The sequence below is a fragment of the Episyrphus balteatus genome, chromosome 2 (assembly GCF_945859705.1).
Source record: "Episyrphus balteatus chromosome 2, idEpiBalt1.1, whole genome shotgun sequence".
NCBI lineage: Eukaryota > Metazoa > Arthropoda > Insecta > Diptera > Syrphidae > Episyrphus > Episyrphus balteatus.
The window spans coordinates 37,847,309-37,868,111 of NC_079135.1; the positions used below are offsets into that span (position 1 = coordinate 37,847,309).

The following is a 20,803-nucleotide window of genomic DNA, read 5'->3' on the forward strand; positions in this document are numbered from 1 at the left end:
TTACGTCCATTTTTCTTATCGCATGTAGAATTGCTTCATTCTTCCCTTTTCTTGATTCTATTTGGGTTCTCCGTTCTTTTGCTTTAAATGTCTCATTCAAACGTAAAAGTCTTAATCTAGCTTTGTTTTTTTCTAAAATTTGTTTTTGTTTGAATGAAAAACTTTTTCGCTTAACTGTCCACGGAGTTTCATTCTCACAAAATGACTCATACTCTATTTTTAATGGAGTTATACTAAATAGAGGCTTTAGCATTGAATCTAAGGACGATTTAAAGGTTGAAACTAGTTCCTGTATGCTTTTAAACATTAGAAGAACTGCTACACCATTTGTTACAGCGTTAAGATTTTGATCTCTACTATGAGGATCGAACAAACAAATCAAATTTTCGTTCTTTAAAACTGCAACCGACAAATTAGCAACAGTCAAAACACCAAATAATTCGTTGGAAAAAAAACGATTAAGCTCCGTAAAAAAACATTCCGACTCATCAATATAGCCTTGAAAAGGATCTAACTTATATTCTACATGAAAATTGGTATTTTCAACCGAAAAAAATTCAAGAACTTCGTCTGCCGCCAAGTAAAAAGATGACGGCGGCGGTTGGCCAAACCTTTCAACAAAACTGGAAATTGATTGAACATGAAGCTCATGTCCCTGTACCAAAATCTTATCGATGAAATCAGTGTTCCAAGTTGTCACGGATTTAAGTTGGGACATACACAATGCCATCACCGCATTGCTGGTGCACTGAGTATTTCTAAAATTACCGTCAAATATGTCACTGTTCTGACAGAAAGACCCCTTAATACAACTAAAATTGTCATCGTTTTTAGGAATAACGTCGCTACAGACTTTATTTAAGTTTTTATCAGTTTTAGAAAAATTAAATGTTCTATTTTTTTTCCCCTTATTGGTGTTTTGAGATTGTGAAAAATTGTTTTCCATTTCAAATTCAATGTAAAATTTTATCAAAATGTCAAAATCAAATTATGAACAAATTATTTATCTTTCAAAATAACTCACCAATCAATATCTTAACACAATTTGGTCAGTTTCACCGCCTTGCTGGTAGTAGTTTTTTTTTTCTTTAGCTGGATCAAAACAAAGGCACAGTATTTCACAAAACTTTGTTTAAAAAAAAAAATAAGAAATCAAATTGATAAAACTTATGTTTCCCTTTTTGGATATTTAAAAAAAAATAGTATGTTAAATTAATCTTCAATATCTATGTTAGTGGTTAAGGCTTAACACTTCACTTTAAGTACTTAATAAGAAAAAGCAAAATTAAACTTTGTCTTTTACTTCACTTTTCACTAGTTTTAATATTGAGGCACTTTGCTGATATATTGCATTAAAAAATGCAGTTGGTTTTAACACAATTTTTGGATTAGATGTACACTTTTAAAACCTGTGTTTGCACAATTTGTTTTTGTAATTGGTTTTAACACAATTTCTATTATAGAGCACTTCCAAAAACTTTGTCTTTACAAAATATTTTACTTGCTCTATAGGGCAAGTATTGGTTTCGTGTCGAAAAAAAAAATTGAGGTTTTAATCAAAACCAACATTACGATGATGGAGAATTCCGAAAAAGTGGGTCTCGCAATTCCGTCCGTGCGTCTGTGCGTCTGTGCGTCTGTGCGTCCATCTGTACACATTTCTACTGGCTAAACGGGTGGTCGGATTTTCTTCAAATTTGGTACAGATGATTTTTATAGAATTTCGAAAGTTGGTTTTTTTTTGTTTTTTTATATCTCGTTTATATCGTATACCTCCCATACAAAAAAATACGATATTGCAAATTTCTCGAAAACGGCTCTAACGATTTTGATTAAACTTTGCAGACTTAATATTCAAGGCAATTGCAATAATACTGCATTTTTAGATTTTCTCAAAAAAGTCTAAAAAGTGTACCTCCCATACAAATTTTTCAGTTCAAACCAAATAACTCGAAAACGGCTCTAACGATTTTGATTAAACTTTGCAAACGTAATATTCAAAGCAATTGCAATAATACTGCATTTTAAGTTTTTCTCAAAAAAGTCAAAAAAGTGTACCTCCCATACAAATTTTTCAGTTCAAACCAATTAACACGAAAACGGCTCTAACGATTTTGATTAAACTTTGCAGACGTAATATTCAAGGCAATTGCAATAATACTGCATTTTTAGATTATCTCAAAAAAGTCAAAAAAGTGTACCTCCCATACAAATTTTTCAGTTCAAACCAATTAACACGAAAACGGCTCTAACGATTTTGATTAAACTTTGCAGACTTAATATTCAAGGCAATTGCAATAATACTGCATTTTTAGATTTTCTCAAAAAAGTCTAGAAAGTGTACCTCCCATACAAATTTTTCAGTTCAAACCAAATAACTCGAAAACGGCTCTAACGATTTTGATTAAACTTTGCAGACGTAATATTCAAAACAATTGCAATAATACTGCATTTTTAGTTTTTCTCAAAAAAGTCTAAAAAGTGTAGGTACCTACCTCCCATACAAATTTTTCAAATTGTACCAAATAACTCGAAAACGGCTCTAATGTAATATACAATATAATTGCAATATAACTGCATTTTTTTTTCTTCAAAAAAGTCAAACACAAAAAAAATTCAGCAAAATCTGTCCTAAATGTCGGCTCTTCCCTTTTATGAACCAAATTTTTCTAAAAATTATATAACCCACATTTCTTAAAACCTACAACTTAGCTTATATTTTTTTTAACACTCAAAATAAAATTTTAGGTCTTTCCACGTTACCCAGGAGGTAGACCCTTCACGCGTTTTTTTTACCGAGGTTTCCCCGGTAGGCATAGTCCTCATGTTGTAATGTAAGAAATACGGTTATGAACAAAAAATGTATGCAAAATGAATGTAACATTATAATAAAGAAAAAAAATAAAATGCACGACTGGGGCCGCACGTACTTGCTCTTGCAGTTCAAAGCACTTTTATGTTAGCTTACTTGTAGGTTATTAGAGCTGCCTCTATATACATTTTTAAGAAATTTGGTTGATGTAGGGGAAGAGCCGGCATGGAGGCCAAATGTTAGTTAAATACAATCTTTTTTTATTTGACGTGACTTTTTTGAGCAAAACTAAAAACACAGTTTTACTGCAATTACTTTGAATATTACGTATGCAAAATTTTATCAAAATCATTAGAGCCATTTTTGAGAAAATTGCAACAACTCCATAATGATGTACGGGAAGAGCCGACATCCGCGATTTAAAAAAATGTAAAGACTATATTTCCACTATCCGTATTTTTTGAGAAAAACTAAAAACGCAGTTATGTTAGAACTATATACAGCATCACGTGTGTTAAATTTAATCAAAATCGTTAGAGCCGTTTTTGAGAAAATTGCAATAACTCGAAAATTTTGTATGGGAGGTATACGTTCTAAGCGAGATATTAAAAAACAAAAAAAAACCAACCTTGGAAATTACGAAAAAAACATCCATACCAAATTTCAAGAAAATCCGTCCACCCGTTTAGGCTGTAGCTACTTGTACAGATGGACGCACGGACGCACCGACGCACCGACGCACAGACCGACGGACGTCATGACGAAACCCACTTTTTTGGGCTTCTCCATCATCGTAATGTTAGTTTTGATTAAAACCTCGAATTTTTTTTTTGACACGAAACCAATACTTGCCCTATTGAGCAAGTAAAAACAATTATAAAAGAAGAACTATGAAAACCTAACCAAAACCTATTCGATCATCTCACCATATTAATTATTCTTGTGGAAATATAAAGTAAATTGGTTTATGATCTGAGAAGAAGCTTTCATACACTCCACACTCTAGTGGATGTATGTTTGAAAATATGACATCAATTTGGGTATTGTTGTCTGTAGTAACTGTATTGTTAGGTAGTGCGGATCTAAGATTCCATTCCGTCAAAGTTTCATGGAGAAATGTGTTCGGCTTATTTCTTAAATTGATGTTAAAATCTCCCAACAGAACGATTTTTCCAAGTAATTTGTGTCTTATTTCATTCATAAAATCTTTGAATTGTTCCCTAAAGTCTTCAAATGAAGCCGAAGGAGATTTATAACCTGCGATAACTAAAACTTCACCTAATTCAAATGAGAGCAAATCAATATGAGTTTTCTTTGTCGAATCTATAATTATTTGTATTGTAGCCGATTTGATGCTCTTTGTGTCAATTGATAAGGTTTCCTTTACAAAACACATTAATCCTCTGGGCTTACGCTTTTTATAATCCTGATCTGACCTATAAATTAGTTTAAATCCCGGTATATTCAAAGAATCTGAATAAAGTGTTTGAGTTTCGGAAAAAACTAAAACATCACAATTTGAGTACCAGTGATCGGCTATAACGCAATTTATGTTCTTTTTAAGAGAACGAGCATTTTGGTAAGCAACAATTAAGCCGGTTTTTTGGTCAAAATTTTTAAACGACAAATTCATTTTACAATCATTTCTAAGACGTCTTAACTCATCCAAAATCAAATTTTCTTCGGCTGTAGCATTTGGTGGTGAGAAATTACCAATTATAAAAAGCCCTGTCAAAGATGTTACTCTACTTAACGCAACGTACATCATAGATCTTCTGATTTTTTTCGATTTTCTCAGATCGATGCACACTTTATCGTATGTTTGGCCTTGGCTTTTATGAATTGTTATGGCTTCTGCTGGAACTATTGGAAATTGTTTTCTAAGAATTTGGTATGTGTTAACGGTATTCACATTTATTGAATGAACTTTCCTTTCAATAGGGACCAAGTTGCGGTCTATGTCATTTAATTCTATGAATTTATTTAAGGACTGTCGGGCTTTCAATCCAACTTGAGGATTTGGTGGAAATAAAATCCAAATTTTGTCTACTTCACTCGTATTGGGTTTCATTGAAATGTGCTTGAGTTCACCACAGGCTCCGTTCACCAAACCGTCTTCAACATCTATATTTGTTGTAATCATATATTTTATGTTTTTCTTAAGACGTACTATATTTGAAAGACCCCCTAAATCAGACAACTTTTTCTTCTGAAGTGCTTCCAATGCTCGTTTTTTAATTGCTTCTCCCACTTTTCCAAGCACAGAATCGATGGATGTGGCACTTATTTCTTCACCCGGTGCTTTTGACAGTTTTAAACTATTATACTCATCAACGTCATTATTCGTTGAGTACAATCGAATTACGTCTTCAGGTATAGAAGTGCTATCAACTTCACGACTCTTAACTAGCTGAATATCTTCACTTGTCATTGTTCCCGTAGCAAGATTATTCAGTGCGTTTATAAATAAGGTTTCATTTTGTTGGCGCATGATTTTGGTTAGCTCAAAAATTTTGAAAAGTGCCCATAACGTGTTCGTTTCGGCAAAAACATTTAAGTCGTTATTTTGTGGTGCCTTAAATATAAACGTGTCAAAGACAGGAGGTAACTGGTTCAAGTCTCCAACTAAAATAATGGAAATCCCTCCAAATGGTTCATTTCGGCCCATAACCTGTCGTAGTCTTGTATCTACCCTACTTAGAAGACGACTTCCAACCATTGATATTTCATCAATAATAAGCAATTTAAGATTGATTAACTTTTGTCGTATCGTGTTCGCAATATCACTGGAAAGATTGGGCATGGTCCCTCCGTACTGAGAAACGGGGAGAGCGAAAGCTGTATGAAGTGTCACCCCATTAATCAAAAAAGCAGCTTTTCCTGAGGGAGCAGTTAGCAAAACTTTTATGGAATCTCCAATTGCTCCCGGTCTATTATCAAAATATTTAGTAATTAGTTGGAATATGGAGTTGATTACCGTAGATTTACCGACTCCAGCAGAACCACTTAAGAATATATTAAGAGGCAAACAGTTTTTCGTTTTAAAACAATTATATACATGCATTACAAATTCTCGTTGGTCTTTGTTTAATTTGTTCAGCAGTAAAATCATACGCTCTTGGGAAATTTTGGGTGGACTCACGAAACGATTAACTAAATTTTCCTTTTTATTTTCTACTCCGCCCTGCTCTAAAATATCTATCTGCTCTGGTTCAGGAAGAAAATCTGATGGAGTGCATTCATGCCTTTCGTTGCCTTGTCTTATTTCTTCAAGTGCTTCATCTAAAATATCGTCTTCTACTATGGCATATTTTAATCTATTCGCTTCAACTAATGTTCTATTCCTCAAATAAGCTTCCTTAGAATCGATATTTTCTATTTCCTCGGCCTCATTTCTCCAAGGCATAAATAAAAGTATCTGCTCACGATAATAATTGTGTGGATCCTGTGCCAATTTGTATCTTCTATATCGAATTATCTTAGAATTGTGCCTTAAATGATAGTTATCTTCGTTTTCATTTTCTTCATCATTTTGCCTACGCGAATGTGTGAAATTCGCAACAAAATCTGCTAAGCATAATTCTTCGTGTTTCACAGGCCTTTTTGAATATTTTTTAAAGTCATTTTCGACAAAAATGTCAGTGGAATCAGAGTTAAGGTTCTGAAGAAACTTATTGGACTTTAGCATCATTAATCTACTTTCAATTGGACTTGTATTTATAAAAACATGTCCTCTACTACTTTTCGACAATGGCAAAGATAGTACGTGATATGCAGCTTCTTGAGCAGACATCAAATTGCTGTTGAGAAAAACATTCGCGATATTTCTAAATTTGTCTTTAATATTTTTATGGCCCTGATTAATATCTGATGCAGCATCTCTTAGAAGCTTGGATAAACCAGCATCCACTTTGCTAATGTAGTTCACAATATAATTAGCTATTCCGTATTCCTCCAAGACAAACTGAACATCGATGTTCGACTCAAACAAATTCAAAACGTCCTTATTGTAGGAATTTATTGCAACTTCTAAACTGTTGCGTTTTAAAAATACTTGGGGGTTCTTTAAGGAATTCCTGATCGCATTAATGTATTGGGACTCTGTAATTTTGAGTGAATGCAGTATCTCACCAAAAGGAACAAGGGATGGTTTTTCAAAATAATGTTGCATTTGGGTCCTAATTTTTCCTAAAATAGCTGAAAGTTCTTCTTTTTCTTTACCTACTGGAGTTTCGGGAAGAGGTTCAAGAATTTGGGTTTCTAGCATAACTGGTATAGGGAAGTTAAACCTGCATTTGGTTTTATTTAACTTTCCCTTATTACAAGTATGCGAATGCCTATGGCGAAGGTAGGGTATATAGGGACTAATAGGGTTATCTTCGCACGTGATAAACCTATCAATAAACGAGGTGCATCGCGACTTGCTTTCCTCATCGTTTAATTTATAAACAGGAGCATTTTTGAGCCATAAGAACATGTGCTCATGGGGTGAACCACGCATCTGGAATTCTACTCTTTGATAACTGTCTAGGACTTCAAATTCGTTGAATGGCCCATTTTTGCTTTTTATGTACTTCATAAATTTGGCAACTTTATGGTCAAAATATCTAGCACAAGTAACAGGGTCATTTCTGATAAGCTCAGTTTTTTCGCAGTTTTCTAGTGACATGGCTTCTTCAATACTAAGTGTTTGGTTATTTAATAGTTTTGAAAGAAGTTGGATTAATTCCGGCCAATTCGATTCGGCAGCAGACAGAGTTAAAAAGAGTGTAGGTTTGCCCAATTGGCGAATCATTGCCATTAATTGCATTTTTTTTAACTCCCAGTATGACGGAGATGACGGAATACGGTTTAAAATCCTGTACCCTGCGTCGTGTTGAATAAGGGAATCAACAAAATTTTTCTTTAAAATATTGTCTGCGGTCACTTGATTTGTTCTTTTGCTCTTCCGGAGGCAAATATTAATATTTGAGAGACACGATTGTTCGAGTTTCTTTTTTGCCATGTATAAAATTTTAGTGGGAACACACCCGCGCCTGTCATTTCGCCGAGCGATTGACTTTGCTCTCTCTGAGTAAGATATTTTGTTTGAAGATTCTAAGGGATGCCCACAATAAATTTTAGGAAAACATAGTTCCTCTAAATTTGGGTATAAGTGCCATGGTACTGGAGTCTTCCCTTGACCAGGTGCTATTATTGGAATGCAATCTGCTGCTTCTTTGTTTCTATCAATAACTAAGACCTCATCGTGAATCTCTTGTTGTAAAACCTGATACTCTTCAAATCTTTTGCCCTTATTTGATGTACTAGGTTTTGCTTTCGGTAACCCTTTGAATTCATCCAAATTAATTTCTTCTAACATGCTATCACCTTGTGAAAACCTATCGAGAGAGCCCTGTGGGTTCTGTGCATCATTAGAGTCCACAATGAACTCAACTAATTCATCATACTCCTTGTCATACTGATTAAAGTAAGCTTTATCGATTTGAATGTTGTTTTTTATATAGAGAGGTGTGGTCATGAGGTATTTCAAAGCATCACACACAACTGCTGGTCGAATAGTCTCAAACATATAGTTTGTGGCATGGTCAAGATGTCGCCTGAGTTTTAACTGAATCGTCTTCATATTGTCAAAACGCCGTGGCAGTACCTGCAGCATATCATTCACCTCAACTGAAATATTGACAACGCTTCCTTTCATTCCAAGTTGGGGATTCAGGGCAAAGGGTTTCAAATCGCGAATTTGCATAAAATTGATGAAGGGCGCAACCATTCTTTCTTCAAGAGGAGAAAGTATTTGTATACAATTTGGAATGGGAATAAATTTAAGTCCATTTGTGGTCGCTAATTTTGGAATAACACCTTTTTGGACGTATCTATAACAAGTCTTACATGTCCACGGTGACAAATTACTTCTCAATTTATCTATGCTCTCAACAAATTCTTTTCCAAAATATTTTTTGGAATAATTAGTTTGGTATTTTACAACTGAATGCGCGAAAAATAGCCCTTCACAAAAACAACAAATATGCTCAGGACACATGCTTCTTTCTTTAATAAATCTAAGCTTTGCTTGACAGTCTAAACTGTTTTTCTTTTGCAAGGTATTGTAATATTGTTCTCGAAATTTGTATAAATGATGTTCTCGCTTTTCTTTCCTTTGTTTAGAATTGAGTGCCTTTTCTTTTTGTTTTAATCCAGGGATGCTGCGCCTTGTTTGCATTCTTGTCAATAGTCTTGCATTTTCTTTTTTTTTATAAGTTTCTTTAGTCCTTAAAATCCTTTTCTTAGCTATATCCTTCTTCTTTTCTAATACTCGATTTTCAACTAGGCTACGTCTTGTCTGCATTCTTGTCAATAGTTTCTCATTTTCCCTTTTCTTATAAGTTTCCTCAGTCCTTAAAATCCTTTTCTTAGCTATGTCCTTCTTCTTTTCTAAAATTCGATTTTCAACTAGGCTACGTCTTGTCTGCATTCTTGTCAATAGTTTCTCATTTTCCCTTTTCTTATAAGTTTCCTCAGTCCTTAAAATCCTTTTCTTAGCTATGTCCTTCTTCTTTTCTAAAATTCGATTTTCAACTAGGCTACGTCTTGTCTGCATTCTTGTCAATAGTTTCTCATTTTCCCTTTTCTTATAAGTTTCCTCAGTCCTTAAAATCCTTTTCTTAGCTATGTCCTTCTTCTTTTCTAAAATTCGATTTTCAACTAGGCTACGTCTTGTCTGCATTCTTGTCAATAGTTTCTCATTTTCCCTTTTCTTATAAGTTTCCTCAGTCCTTAAAATCTTTTTCTTAGCTATGTCCTTCTTTTTTTCTAAAATTCGATTTTCAGCTAGACTTCTCCTTGTCTGCATTCTTATTAAAAGACTATCATTTTCCTTATTTTTAAAATCTTTTTGAGATCGCAAGATTTTTTTCCGTTTTACGTCCATTTTTCTTATCGCATGTAGAATTGCTTCATTCTTCCCTTTTCTTGATTCTATTTGGGTTCTCCGTTCTTTTGCTTTAAATGTCTCATTCAAACGTAAAAGTCTTAATCTAGCTTTGTTTTTTTCTAAAATTTGTTTTTGTTTGAATGAAAAACTTTTTCGCTTAACTGTCCACGGAGTTTCATTCTCACAAAATGACTCATACTCTATTTTTAATGGAGTTATACTAAATAGAGGCTTTAGCATTGAATCTAAGGACGATTTAAAGGTTGAAACTAGTTCCTGTATGCTTTTAAACATTAGAAGAACTGCTACACCATTTGTTACAGCGTTAAGATTTTGATCTCTACTATGAGGATCGAACAAACAAATCAAATTTTCGTTCTTTAAAACTGCAACCGACAAATTAGCAACAGTCAAAACACCAAATAATTCGTTGGAAAAAAAACGATTAAGCTCCGTAAAAAAACATTCCGACTCATCAATATAGCCTTGAAAAGGATCTAACTTATATTCTACATGAAAATTGGTATTTTCAACCGAAAAAAATTCAAGAACTTCGTCTGCCGCCAAGTAAAAAGATGACGGCGGCGGTTGGCCAAACCTTTCAACAAAACTGGAAATTGATTGAACATGAAGCTCATGTCCCTGTACCAAAATCTTATCGATGAAATCAGTGTTCCAAGTTGTCACGGATTTAAGTTGGGACATACACAATGCCATCACCGCATTGCTGGTGCACTGAGTATTTCTAAAATTACCGTCAAATATGTCACTGTTCTGACAGAAAGACCCCTTAATACAACTAAAATTGTCATCGTTTTTAGGAATAACGTCGCTACAGACTTTATTTAAGTTTTTATCAGTTTTAGAAAAATTAAATGTTCTATTTTTTTTCCCCTTATTGGTGTTTTGAGATTGTGAAAAATTGTTTTCCATTTCAAATTCAATGTAAAATTTTATCAAAATGTCAAAATCAAATTATGAACAAATTATTTATCTTTCAAAATAACTCACCAATCAATATCTTAACACAATTTGGTCAGTTTCACCGCCTTGCTGGTAGTAGTTTTTTTTTTTCTTTAGCTGGATCAAAACAAAGGCACAGTATTTCACAAAACTTTGTTTAAAAAAAAAAATAAGAAATCAAATTGATAAAACTTATGTTTCCCTTTTTGGATATTTAAAAAAAAATAGTATGTTAAATTAATCTTCAATATCTATGTTAGTGGTTAAGGCTTAACACTTCACTTTAAGTACTTAATAAGAAAAAGCAAAATTAAACTTTGTCTTTTACTTCACTTTTCACTAGTTTTAATATTGAGGCACTTTGCTGATATATTGCATTAAAAAATGCAGTTGGTTTTAACACAATTTTTGGATTAGATGTACACTTTTAAAACCTGTGTTTGCACAATTTGTTTTTGTAATTGGTTTTAACACAATTTCTATTATAGAGCACTTCCAAAAACTTTGTCTTTACAAAATATTTTTTTTTTTTTTTTTCAAATCTAAATTTTCTTCCGCACTCGGTCAAAAACGATTGTCAATTGATCAAGTGGTTTTGTTTTTAAAGTAAAAGAAACCAACGCGTAATTTAAGGGTTTTTTATAACTCTTAATAGTTATTTGTGACCAATACATAGAAGAATACATATTTGTATGTACATTTATGAATTACCTAACTTCCTATGCTCATGCAAATAGATAATAGATTGGATACCTTCAAGTTTGGTATTTGGGATTTTCCGAAAATATATTAATGAAAAAGAGTTAAAGACTTTAAAAAACTGTATGCATATACCTACACATGTTTGCAAATAACCGGACATATGTACCTGCTTCACTTAAGGGATTTTCCTACAACTATATGGCAATCTAATCACCTAACCCTAAAAATGTGGAAACTTTTTTACCTGAACTAATTGTAGGATTTTCCCAAAAACATTATCATAATGAACAAATGTTTGTCAATTTAAAGTAAAAGCAACGTTTATGAGTACAATAAAAATTGACTTTATCAAATGTATCCATAACAGAAAATGCAATTTTCGGACAATTCCAATTAATGCAATGCCCTAAAGAAATGGCATTGAAGTTTATAAAATAAATTTCTCAAAAAAAAAAAAATATGTTTAAAAAAAAAATTTTTCTAAAAATTCTTTTTTATACAAGAAATCAAATGGCATACTTGGTTTTTTGCAAAAAAACCATTTAAAATAGTGTTTAGTTATTTATAAAAATCAGATTTTATTTTTTTTTCACTACTTATGAAATTCCTTAAAAATATCATGCCTATTTTAAATTTTCCTAATTTTGTTAAATCAAAAGCCTTAACATTAGAGTAACTTTTACCATAAGAGCAAGTACGTGCGACCCCAGTCGTGCATTTTATTTTTTTTTTTTTTCAAATCTAAATTTTCTTCCGCACTCGGTCAAAAACGATTGTCAATTGATCAAGTGGTTTTGTTTTTAAAGTAAAAGAAACCAACGCGTAATTTAAGGGTTTTTTATAACTCTTAATAGTTATTTGTGACCAATACATAGAAGAATACATATTTGTATGTACATTTATGAATTACCTAACTTCCTATGCTCATGCAAATAGATAATAGATTGGATACCTTCAAGTTTGGTATTTGGGATTTTCCGAAAATATATTAATGAAAAAGAGTTAAAGACTTTAAAAAACTGTATGCATATACCTACACATGTTTGCAAATAACCGGACATATGTACCTGCTTCACTTAAGGGATTTTCCTACAACTATATGGCAATCTAATCACCTAACCCTAAAAATGTGGAAACTTTTTTACCTGAACTAATTGTAGGATTTTCCCAAAAACATTATCATAATGAACAAATGTTTGTCAATTTAAAGTAAAAGCAACGTTTATGAGTACAATAAAAATTGACTTTATCAAATGTATCCATAACAGAAAATGCAATTTTCGGACAATTCCAATTAATGCAATGCCCTAAAGAAATGGCATTGAAGTTTATAAAATAAATTTCTCAAAAAAAAAAAAATATGTTTAAAAAAAAATTTTTTCTAAAAATTCTTTTTTATACAAGAAATCAAATGGCATACTTGGTTTTTTGCAAAAAAACCATTTAAAATAGTGTTTAGTTATTTATAAAAATCAGATTTTATTTTTTTTTCACTACTTATGAAATTCCTTAAAAATATCATGCCTATTTTAAATTTTCCTAATTTTGTTAAATCAAAAGCCTTAACATTAGAGTAACTTTTACCATAAGAGCAAGTACGTGCGACCCCAGTCGTGCATTTTATTTTTGTCTGCTAATTCGATCAAGAATGCTAATGTAAATTTTTGGCAGTGAATAGGATAACTTTTGTAAATGCCCAGTTATAACTATCATTGAAATGCATCATTGAAATTTTTCTTTCCGTTTCTAAAAATATGAATCAATCTTAAATGGTTTTATAAGTGATAACAATTTTATGGTTATAAGTTAAAGAATATTTCATGTTAATACTCCATATAACCATAATTTGTCTTTAAAAGCAAAATAAAAATTTTCAGTAAATGCATTTAAATGGTTACTCCCTTCTAAGATAATTTTCCTTTGATGATGTAGAGTTTTAATTTTTTTGAAAATCCTGCAGCACCCAAAATATGAGGAGTGTGGTAAGGCCAAGTTTTCCAGACAAAAGTGTTTAAGTAAATATTATCTATAAAATACTTACATTTGCAGTCAATTGTAAATCTTCCATTTAAAAATATCATTCTGTAAAAATTTTTATTTACTAAGCTAAGCTTGATTAGAAAATCATAAAAAATCAAAGTCAAGCAATATTCAAGGGGGGTCTCCGCAAAGCACCATCAAGCCTTAGGGAGATATGATACACAACGTTACATTGCTTGATACATTTTCGAACAGGAAATTGTAGTTTTCGGCAAGAAAAAAATAAAAAGGTTAAATATTTGGATATACCTAGTTCTAATTCTGAATTTCCAATAAAATTGCTTGAATTAAAAATTTTTTTAATAGCTAACAGATCAGAAACAGAGAGACAAATGACTGTTTTTTAATCCCTAGAAGTTCTAATACTGTCCATTATTTTTTGACAACCAAACGATCCCTTGTCAAAACACAATAATGAATCCATTGTTAAAAAAAATTTACTCGATAAAAAGGTGGATCCATCAGCCTATGTGAACTTAAGTCAACCCTCATATTGATGTGAAACCATTAAGCAAAGCTTTTTAGTGAACAACAAAGATCAATTAATTTCATTATTGTGGCTATTGTGACGGAGATATTAATTTTTTTTTAATTTAAACGGTCACTGTGGTGTATGTGTAACACTATTTTCTAATTTCTATTTATACTCTGATGAAATAATTTAACTAGGTATTGGGCCTTTGTTAATCTTCTATTGATAATAAAATTGTTGTTTTCTGCTTAGCCGCCAGGTTTGTTCTGATCTGCAGAAGCTAAATAGAACAAAAAGTTGTACAATATTTATTCACATACGATTTATTGGTATAAGACATTTTTCTCAATCTAAATAACTCATATGGATCTTGTTTTTCCTTTTTTAAAACTTTTTCTTTAACTTAAGAATGATAAATTAAAAATAATAAACAGAGGACTATGTTTATTTTTTCTGGTATGGCAATATAAAATGACTATAATAAGTAAGTATTGTAAGTAGCTTTTATTCGTTAATTAAAAAAAAAAAAAACTGGAAGGCAAATACCAACAACTAGTCTCAAGAACCCTTGGGAATCGCATCTTATCAGATTCCAGTAAACCTACGAATGAACTGTTTCGTTGCAATTCAAATTTAAAGAAAGAATTTCAGGGCATGCGATAAGTAGATCAATTTGTTAGCATCTATTTGTCTCCCTGTATAATTATCCAGATAACGTTATGAGGTACTATATACTATTCATTTGCCTGAGGCTAGGGCAGTGAATAAATTTACTCACAAAGGATTTGAAATAATATGCTATTATTTTAAATAAGCTAAAATTGGCCACATAAAAACACAGTGGATTTCCGAAATAATTGAACTCATTACAGAAAAGAAGAGGTTATTCCTCTTGCATATAGGGAAGCCTGTACCATATATTCTCAAAAAGTAATAAAATATTTAACCTAACATATAAATGTCTAAGAAGAAGAATACCTACGAAAGATAAGAAATTTTCACAAAAGAGAATAATATAGCAAATATTTATCTGCATTCAATGATAAGAAATTATTAATTTTTTTTTCTTGCAAATCGTTGTAATATTCATTCAGTCAGATACGAACCACCTAAATGTCTGCGATGCAATGCTGTTTTTAACAAATAAAAATGTTACTGCATTAGTATCATATTTTACAACACATAACCTCAATGTTTTGTCAGCGATAACACAAATTTTGAAATTTGGTTTTGGCTTTAACATTTTTAAACAATTAAGTTTTTGTCATTTTAAAGCGGCCCAAATTCAAGGTACAACACCGAATAACAATGATTCTACCATTGTTATAACCATCGAGGCAAATGAAAAAACTCCACTCTTAGGAGGCGCTTGGAAGCAAAATCCATCGTCAGGAAATTGCGCACAGAAATTAAATGGCAGCGGTGGATTAGGAGATTTAAAATTTTGTGATTTTCGTGTGCTGGGAATTGCTGTTTTATTAGTTGGAGGTTTTACAATTGCCACCTACCTTCTGGTTACGGAATGTAAGTTTCAAGATTTTAGCAAATGAATAAATAAAAGAATTAATCACACGTTTCTTTTTCTTAAACAGCTCGTTTACCATCAGCTAGATTCGCATTGGACTTAGTAAACCGTGATGTTTGGACTCAAACAGTTATTCCTTTGGGTAAGCTTCTAAACGATTCGAAAGTTTTGCATATACTTATGGTACAAACTGGAGGTCAAATTTGTATGGAACTTTACAGCTGCATGGATGTTCTCAGAGAAATGCAGGTAATTTAAAAATGTTCAATCAGTAATTTTACTTTACCACTTTATTTTATATTTTAACAATTGATTTGGAAAGTAGATTTAGATTTTGTGTTATTGCACTGATAGCATTTCCTTGAAGAATATTACCTAAAAAATGTTGATGGGAAAGACCAACAAAAGTACTATATCTGCCTTTCCTTGATATAACAAGTAGTAGTCTAGTCTTAAAATAAAATAATAATACAAAACATGATCCAAGGAATTTAAACATCTAACTTTATAACCTATAAAAGGTCTGTAAATGGCCAAGGTTGCAACATTTGAAGAGTAAGCTTCAATGGTCACTGTGACGTAAGGTGCAAACATCTTGTCTATTAAAAAAACTAACCAACAAACTATTTGGCCTTTTCTTGATCACTTTGATGAACAAAGTCCAAATAGATACAACAAAAATTGAATTCGTTATGGTAGATTTGATTAATAGACAAAAATGTTACACATACACCACAGTGACCGTTTTAGTTTTCACTTCAAAAATTTAATATCGCTGTCACCATAGTAAAATCAATTGATCTTCATTGCTCATTTACAAACCTTTTTAATTATTAGGATGGTTGTTTGAAATAGATGGTTGCAACTCAGGCTATGCTTGATGATTCCAAATCAACATAAAGGATGTATGTCTTCAGTTCAAGTAGTAATGGCCATGTAATGGATCCAAGTCGATAGCGAGCAATTTTTTTTTTTATCGCTGGAAATCTCGCGCTTTAAAAATCGCTTTCATCATAACAGTGTAGCCTTAAAGATCGAAATCTTAAATCAAATGATTTAAAATCTCCGTTCCTTGGTATTAGAAATAAAATGCACGACTGGGTCGCACGTACTTGCTTTAAAAGTTCAAAACCTTTTTATGTTAGTTTACTTGTAGATTTTAAGAGCTTCCTCTGTAACTATAAATTTTGAAGAAATTTTGTTGTATGATGTTGGGGAAAAGCTGACATTTGGCAATTTTTTTTTAACTTTTTTGAGAAAATTTAAAAATGCAGTGTTATTGAAATTTCTTTGAATATTGCGTGTGCAAAGTTTGATCAATATCGTTAGAGCCATTTTCGAAATATTTGGTATAACTTGAAAAATTTGTATGGGAGGTACACTTTCTAAGTGACATATAAAAATACAAAAAAAAGCGACTTTCAAAATTCTATAAAAATCATCTGTACCAAACTTGAAGAAAATCCGTCCACCCGTTTAGGCTGTGGAAATGTGTACAGATGGACGTATAGACGTACAGACGCACGGACGGAATTGCAAGACCCACTTTTTCGGACATCTCCATCATCGTAATGTTGGTTTTTGTTGAAAACCTCAAATTTTTTTTTCCACACGAAACCAATACTTGCAAGTAAAAAATTTTAATGTACAAAAAGTTAAGTAAATCTCTGCAAGCAAATACGCCAAATGCAGTTTGTGCATCTATAACTCAATACGGGCGTGGCGAATAGATAATAATTGCTCGAGGTCGAATAGTTGAAGTTTTCACTTAACACAATAGCCAAACAATATAAACAAAAATTGGACCTTCACCACTTTTTTTACTTGCGATATAGGCACTATAGGGCAAGTTTAGGATTCGTAAAAAAAAATCGAACTCGAGATAACAATTTTACATGACATTACGATGATGGAGAATGCCAAAAAAGTGGGTCCGGCAATTCTGTCTGTCTGTCTCTGTGTCTGTGTGTCTGTCTCTATCTGGAGCTGCAGCCTAAACGAGTGAAGTGATTTTCTTCAAACTTTTTAGTTAGCAGTTTTTGGTGATTCCCTAGAGGGGAAATTGAAATTTTACAGTACCTGCCATATAACGGAAATAGAAAAGTTAATTTTTTTCAAAAACGGCTCTAACGATTTTGATTAAAATTTTTAAAAAAAATTTCAACATTTTTTTTTGAAAAATCAATTTTTTAAAAACGGATCGATGAAAAATTTTGAAATTTAGTTTTTATGTGTAAATTAATTGTTTCTTCAAAATGGCATACCAACTTTTTTTTTGAAAAAATGTTAAAAAAATTTTATATATAAAAAATTATTTTTTTAAAAAACGGCTCCAACGATTTTCGAAATTTTTTTTCTAAAAATACAAGTAATAAAATGGCATACTTAGTTTTTTGTAAGAGATCATTTAAAGCGGTATTTAATTATATTTTTTTTTTGCACCACTTATGAAATTCCGTGCAAATATCAAATTTTAAATTTTATTTTATTTTGTTCAATGAAGCTTTAACATTAGAGTAACTTTTACCATAAGAGCAAGTACGTGCGACCCCAGTCGTGCAATTCATTTTTCATTGAATTGAGACCACTGTAGCTGTAGGGTCATACATATAAAAAATGCTATTCTCATTCCGAATTTTTTATAGTACCATGAAAAGTGATCTCTGCTTAGCTATTCGGACAGGTCCCTTCCATTCTTGCAAAATAAAATTACACGGTGCGACACTGAAAATACACCCGAGAAATAACATAGTGTAGGCTGTTCGTATGGTCGAATAATGCATAAAAATATTTTTGTTATATTTTTGGAACCCTCCATCTTTTTTGTATTTACAAAAAACCATTTTTACAGACCTTACGATGTAATCTATCAATATTTCAGTCATTTTTCTAACAACTCTCAATATGTTATATGTTTTTATAAAGAAGATTTCCAGACCTTTTGAATGATGTATAGAAGTCTATTGTTTAAACAAATTAAGTGTAGGTTTTTATCCCACAAATCTTGAAAAAGTGATTTTTTCACAATTTTTTCAACTTTACCCAATTTTGTTTGCAAAATAAAACAAACAAAAAAATAAAGTAAGGTTATATTCTGAAAGAATATACATTTAGGCACAAATTGGCGTATTTTTTTTATTGAATTTGACCAAAACTGCGGAATCTATGCTATTTTTTCGTAAATAGAAAATGTGGTTTTTCATGATGTGAATTGCAAGGTGCACAATAGGGTGTTCGTTATTTTAAAATAATAAGAATTTCTATGCTCCTACGATCTTATATGGTTAAAAATAAACTAAAAAAAAATATTCCCCAAGTTTCAAGTCTCTAACTTAATTCTAACCTGTGCCGCCAAGCGGTTGAAGTTTCTTATGGGAATAACATGGGGTTTCTTGGACTTTGTTACATCAATTTTAAATTCCAGCCAAACTAAGTTCAAAAAATTTAAAACTTTACTGACTCAAATTTAATAAGTGTAGCTATCATGTGAAAATTTTTCAGATTTTTAATTGTTATAATTTTAGAGATTTAGCTTGGTATAAAAATTCTTTTTTTCAGACTTTTTCAAAAATCGCTTTTTACCCGTTTAATGTCAAAAAATTAAAAAACATACATTTTTATTCACAAATAGCTACACTTATTAAATTTGAGTCTGTAAAGTTTTAAATTTTTTGAACTTAGTTTGGCTGGAATTTAAAATTGATGGAACAAGGTCCAAGAAACCCCATGTTATTCCCATAAGAAACTTCAACCGCTTGGCGGCACGGGTTAGAATTAAGTTAGAGACTTGAAGCTTGGGGAAAAATTTTTTTAGTTTATTTCCAACCATATAAGATCCTAGGAGCATAGAAATTGTTATTATTTTAAAATAACGAATACCCTATTGTGCACCTTGCAATTCACATCATGAAAAACCACATTTTCTATTTACGAAAAAATAGCATAGATTCCGCAGTTTTGGTCAAATTCAATAAAAAAAATACGCCAATTTGTGCCTAAATGTATATTCTTTCAGAATATAACCTTACTTTATTTTTTTGTTTGTTTTATTTTGCAAACAAAATTGGGTAAAGTTGAAAAAATTGTGAAAAAATCACTTTTTCAAGATTTGTGGGATAAAAACCTACACTTAATTTGTTTAAACAATAGACTTCTATACATCATTCAAAAGGTCTGGAAATCTTCTTTCCAAAAACATATAACATATTGAGAGTTGTTAGAAAAATGACTGAAATATTGATAGATTACATCGTAAGGTCTGTAAAAATGGTTTTTTGTAAATAAAAAAAAAATGGAGGGTTCCAAAAATATAACAAAAATATTTTTATGCATTATTCGACCATACGAACAGCCTACACTATGTTATTTCTCGGGTGTATTTTGTTTTTTTTTTTTTTATTTTGTAGCACAGTGTTATAGGCAGACAAAAATGGTTGAGAGTTGGTTAGACAAGGCCTTGTACCTTCATGAGGTGTCGCATGTATCATGGCATGCCGTGTCACATTCAGATATTTCCAATAATATAGGGCATTATGTGTTACACCAATGCGGGATAAAACTGAAGCCTTCCATTATTTTCCCATGTAATTAAAAGTTTGAACCTTCAATTAAAAATATAATCGAAAAACAAACTTTTATTTATTTTTGATAAATACGCAAATGGGTGTAATCCATCAATCATGCAATGCACTTAGTGTAATGCTTTTATAATATTTTCAAATTAAAAGAAAATTACACTTTCTAGAAGATCCAAGGAAACGCACATGGTGAGATACCTTATAATTTCCTCATTGGCGGTGATGGTCAAACTTACGAAGTAAGGGGATGGAACCACGAGAGTGGATTGAGTATCTTACCACAGCAATCGTCTTTGGTAATTGGCTTTATTGGTAAGTTTTATTTTTGTGTGCAGTAAAAAACCAAGCAACTCAGACGCAAATCACTCCACAGCAATCAAACTCTTACACAACCAAACAAAATAAAAAAAAAGTGATTTACCTCTCTGACTAATGCTTAAAATGCTTCCTTATTCGCAGTTCAAATGAATTACAATTTACAATCAACTAATTCACAGGTAATTACACGTTTGTTCCACCAACCGACACACAGTGCACCAGTGCCCTGTCCATAGTCAATGAATCTATGCAAAGGAAGAAATTGCACAGCTCCTACCAAGTTTTCGGCCTGAGGAATCTATCAATCTCACACTTTGACGGCGAAGCGCTGTTCAATCGTATTTCGAAATGGCAGCGGTTTGTAACTTTATTGAATGTCTTGTAAAAAAATTTTATGAGTGTTTGTATAAAATAAAAATCTTTGTATTGTGATTTTAATAATTTTTTTTTTATTAGTTTA

At 31.7% G+C, this 20,803-nt stretch overlaps 1 protein-coding gene across 2 annotated transcripts in view; it reads left to right on the forward strand.

Annotated features, from left to right (window-relative positions):
* The window catches only part of LOC129912545 (peptidoglycan-recognition protein SC2), a 38,911-nt gene extending 18,127 nt beyond the window's left edge, over positions 1 to 20,784 (forward strand). Inside the window, exons 2-5 of one of the 2 annotated variants that reach the window (XM_055990838.1) lie at positions 15,199 to 15,447; positions 15,516 to 15,697; positions 20,193 to 20,337; positions 20,523 to 20,784. In XM_055990838.1, the coding sequence (XP_055846813.1) occupies positions 15,199 to 15,447; positions 15,516 to 15,697; positions 20,193 to 20,337; positions 20,523 to 20,728 (782 nt within the window). In that variant the 3' untranslated portion in view covers positions 20,729 to 20,784. The remainder of the gene's footprint in view (positions 1 to 15,198; positions 15,448 to 15,515; positions 15,698 to 20,192; positions 20,338 to 20,522) is intronic. The other variant, XM_055990839.1, reaches the window with a different exon arrangement.
* The last annotated feature ends 19 nt before the right edge of the window (positions 20,785 to 20,803 follow it).